The 5,000-nt window shown below is 31.7% G+C and overlaps 1 protein-coding gene across 1 annotated transcript in view; it reads right to left on the bottom strand.

Annotated features, from left to right (window-relative positions):
* Positions 1–4,769: 4,769 nt before the first annotated feature.
* The window catches only part of LOC113802518 (cuticle protein AMP1A-like), a 968-nt gene continuing 737 nt past the window's right edge, over positions 4,770–5,000 (bottom strand). Inside the window, exon 3 of the mRNA XM_027353125.2 lies at positions 4,770–5,000. This exon is cut by the window's right edge and continues 78 nt beyond it. Coding sequence (XP_027208926.2) covers positions 4,874–5,000 — 127 coding nt within the window. The 3' untranslated portion in view covers positions 4,770–4,873.

Genomic DNA, 5,000 nt, shown 5'->3' with positions numbered 1-5,000 from the left:
AAGGAGCACCTCCAACCTGTCCCTCAGCCAGACCACATAGTGAAGCTGCCTCGGAGGAGACCGGTAAACAAAGCTTATTCACAACCGAATTAGTGCTGATAAAGATTAGAAAGGGGAAAACGAAGGTTGCAAAGCCTGCTCTTCGCAACTGGTCAAGTTCTTGTGCAATTGAGAGCAAACACCCTTATCTCCGGCTTGGTGAGTTTGTTTCTTTGCAGGTTTTCCAATATGATTTATACGGCTGGTCACGGGAATGTAGGCTGGACGGTACGTACGTCTTATTTGTAGACAGTTAATGGCACAGCTGACAGGGCGGGATAAAATAGACAATAAATAACTTTGTCAGCTTTTACTGAGCATTCATATATTCAGATATATATGTGTATACATACATACATACACACACACACACACACATATATATATATGTGTGCATGTGTGTGTGTGTGTGTTTATATGTGTATGTGTGCGTGTGTGTGTCTGTGTGTGTGTGTGTCTGTGTGTGTGCGTGTGTGTGTGTGTGTATGTCTGTGTTTGCACATATATATATCTATATCTAAATATTTATATGTCTGTATGTGCATATATCTGTGTGCGTGTGTATCCGTTTGTGTGATATATATATATATATATATATATATATATATATATATATATATATATATGTATATATATATATATATACATATCATATATATATGCATATATATATATATATATATATATATATATATATATATATATATATATATATATATACACACACACACACACACACACACACACACACACACACACACACACACACACATATATATATATATATATATATATATATATATATATATATATATATATATATATATATATATATATATATATATATATATATATATATATATATATATATTACTATCATCATTATCACTTTATTCTTTATCATTTCTTCATCTTTTAATTACGAATATTATCATTTAATCTTTATTATCATTTTGATTATCATCTTCATTATTCTTTTGATTATCATATCAATTAAGATCTTATTATCATTATTATTATTGTTTTCATTTTAGTATTATTATTGATTGTTATTATCATTTTGATAATTATCATCAGTATTATTATCATTATTATGATCATTATTATCAGTATGACAATCATTATCATCATAATTATTTTCATTATTCTTATCATTATTAATACTAGTTATTATTAATACAATTGTCATTATTATTAAAATCAACATTAATATCATTATCATCATTATTTTATTATTTTTATTATCACCATCGGCATTTTTATCATTATATTTTCTTTATAATTATTATTATCACCACAACTATTATCTTTATGGTTAACATTATCATTACCATTAAAACTGCCATTATAATTGCCATCATCATTACTATTTCAATTACCATTTGTAGTAATAGTAAGAGTAGCTTTATCATAATCCTTACCATTATCTTTAGTATAATTTCTATCACTATTAGTTTTGGTAATAGTAGTAATATTAATAATAGTAATAGTATTAATTTTAGGATCATTATTATCATTGTAATCATCACTATTACATTTTATGACATCCATATCATTAATGTTTCTATAATCAAACTTGTTATTTTGATTAATATCATTATTACCATTACTTTCATCAGTATTATCATTATTACCTTTATCATCATTATTATCATCACTACTTTCATTATAGTATTATCATCACCATCATCATCATCGTCGTCGTCGTCGTCATTATCATTGTTAATAAAAAGGGTTTTTGTTATTGTTAGAGTTATTATTATTACTATAATTTTCACTGCTGTGGGTTATTTTTATTTTTACAATCGTTATCATTTTCATGAATATTATCAGTAGTAGTAATATCAGTATCATTATTATTGTTATCATTATTATTTTATCATATTCACCTCTTTTATCGTTACTTTTTATCATTACTGATTTTTTTCTTCGAGTTTATGATCATCGTTATAATTTCTTATTTTCATTATCTCTTAGCACTGATATTGGTATCATAATTACCATTCTGATAAAACAGTATCCCTTCCCTTTTCATAACTACAATGCTTATAATTATCTATGTTTATATGATTATCATTACAGCTGATATCATTTTGATATTATTTTATGACTTTTAGGTATATGTTTGTGTGTGTGTGTGTGTGTGTGTGTGTGTGTATGTGTGTGTGTGTGTGTGTGTGTGTGTGTGTGTGTAATTAGTCATCAATTGAATAAAAAAAAAAAATCTTGTGAAATCTTGCCGCATCATTGTGTGGGAATCACAGAACAAGGACTGGGCTTCGTGAGTCAGCGGCGCCTGCACTTTCTATGTAAAAAGGCAATGCAAACTTGTCTCAGCCAAATGAATCAACCAAGATATCTATTTTGTCTGCCTCCAAAAATAGATTTATAGACTTACTTGAGGAGAATAGAAATGAATTTAGTTAGTACTGGATATATATAGTAATATTTAGTTATAGTTGGAAGTATTTTGATAATGCAACGTTTTTTTAATATCTATAGTTTATCGTTCGAGTGTTTTTATTAGATTAAAAGTTCATAATATTTTTTTCCTGTTGTAGCAAAAATAATCTTCCACAATTAAAAAAAATATTCAAGTCACAGATCTGTTCAGACGTTCATCTTCAACATTTCAAACACACTGAACCTGACACCATTAAATTAAATACACCATCATGTTAACTCTGGCAAGTAACCAACTTTTTTTCTCCCTCTCTCTCTCCATCATAAAGACTTTCATTTTCTCTTCCAGTTGAGGACATATCACAATGACTCCAGTTTCAGTTTCAAAGTCAGACGCACTAATTCGGAGAAGGCCAAGCTCACGACCTCGCTACTCCATGATAAACAAAAATTCGGAACGGTTCGAATCAAACCTACGGTCGCCTTGGCACGGAATAACTGCGTGTTTCTGTGAATATTCTTTAAAAGAGATGATTAATAATAGTTTCATGACCTAAATGTGGCATTTTTTTTACAACATAGTGCGTAAGAGATGAACTTCAGCTTGCTTCAGACGGTAAGACCTGTTCGAACAGATTTCATGATGACTCGTCGGTTTTGCTTCGAAAACTAGGTGAAAAGTGAATCCGATTTCGTTGCTTTTATTGAGGACTTTATCGCAAGAAATCCCTACTCTAATTAATTGGCTATAAGGCAATGAGTCTATTTTTTACATCCATATGTATATGCATACGTAAAAACGTACGTACGCATATATATTTATATACCTGTAACCATCAGTATATGTATATATATATATATATATATATATATATATATATATATATATATATATATATGTGTGTGTGTGTGTGTGTGTGTGTGTGTGTGTGTGTGTGTTTATTGTATTTCTATTTAAAATTTCATTTTTCTATAATTGTTCACAAATCTTATGCGTAATTTGCAGTAAGTACAGTAATGGTAAATTGCACTTGAAATACAAAGAACTACATGAGAGTATTTTCCCTTTTTTTCGCGAGGAACCAATGACTTTTGAACAGTTGGTCATACTGGTAGCATGCGTAGTGAATCAAGGGCAATCATGTGTAGCCAGCGTCATAGCGTATCGAATGACAATATATATTCCAGCGGTTTCCAGTCCTTTTAAAGGCCATTGCCTCTTTTTATACAGCATCCTTCATGGTGCCGCCAGGCAGTATTAAAGCAAGAACGTGCTTTTTATTATTATTTTTAATGACTCAATAATCATGGGGCAAAAATGTTACACTTTCGAAGGGTAGAAAATATGAAAAAAAAGGCTTGAATATTTACACATATTTTACATTCTATCTGGTTATTTAAAATCTAACAATACAGTGTCACAGCACACACTTCCCTACATATAACAAAACGCCTAGTTTGTGGACCATTGATATATTCCTTGACCACCATGCTCACCGTAGCACAAAGTATACTTGGTCAGGGTTGACACGTCAATCTGAACAGGGTCTCAAGCTACGTTGGTATTCATGGGATTGAGGTTGCTGACTGATTAGCAAGCCTTGAAAGGGGAAGACTCTTGAATGTACTGGATCAGGTCATCAAGTCATACCAACAGAGAGCTCCACCGCGAAGAAGCTTAATCTCTACCATTTGGTATTGAAGTATTATGGTTATTACTCATAATTAAATAGAATAGGTATGGGCTACCACTGTGTATGGCGAATTACAGATCGTATTGGCCATAATTGCTAATCTGAGCATTGCATCAGACACGTTGTATTCAAAATACTACCTCAGACCAACCACTTTCTCTGGGATAGTGAAAAGGTAGTACGTCCTTTACTATATGGAAGTCGGAGCAAATGGAGGCAAGTTGTTCCCAAATAACCATTCACTAATAATTAGCTCATTCTTAAATAGCTGGAAGCGACCGGGCCGACATTTGCCTTCGAAAATCTCTGTTGATAATTTTTCTTCATCCATATTATGTTTTAATGTTGGATTGTTAATATATTTGAACATTTGGTATGATCGAATGTTACCAATACACTCTCTCTATGTTTGGAACAGAATTAATGTTAAAAAAAGGATATTGTAATTTAAAGGCCTTGAATGTTCTCTTAATAAAGCACGAAGAAAATTATTAGCAGCAAAGGTATATTTTCGTCTTTTTCTCTCATGGCAAATCCTTGATCTTTTAAAATCCCAGAAAGGTGTCCGCCACTATTCGGCAACGATGAATTTTGAGTTAAAATTATCTTTATCTTAGGGTACCATATATATGATTTGACGTATTTCTACTTTTATTTGTATGAAATGAACACTAAATAAATAAATACATGGTCTTCACAATCTTCAATAAGATGAACTAGTCCCTAAAGTAAATCTATTACTGAGGAGTTCCGTATCTGTTGGAGGGTTCCCTGGCTCTGCGGGCGTCCTCCTCGGCGGCGAAGGCGATCTGCTCGAGGACGAAGTCGGGGATCGGGTGGGGGAATTCGGGAGCCACGGGCAGG

The sequence above is a fragment of the Penaeus vannamei genome, chromosome 13 (genome assembly GCF_042767895.1).
Source record: "Penaeus vannamei isolate JL-2024 chromosome 13, ASM4276789v1, whole genome shotgun sequence".
NCBI lineage: Eukaryota > Metazoa > Arthropoda > Malacostraca > Decapoda > Penaeidae > Penaeus > Penaeus vannamei.
This window is presented reverse-complemented; position numbering and strand designations above follow the sequence as displayed.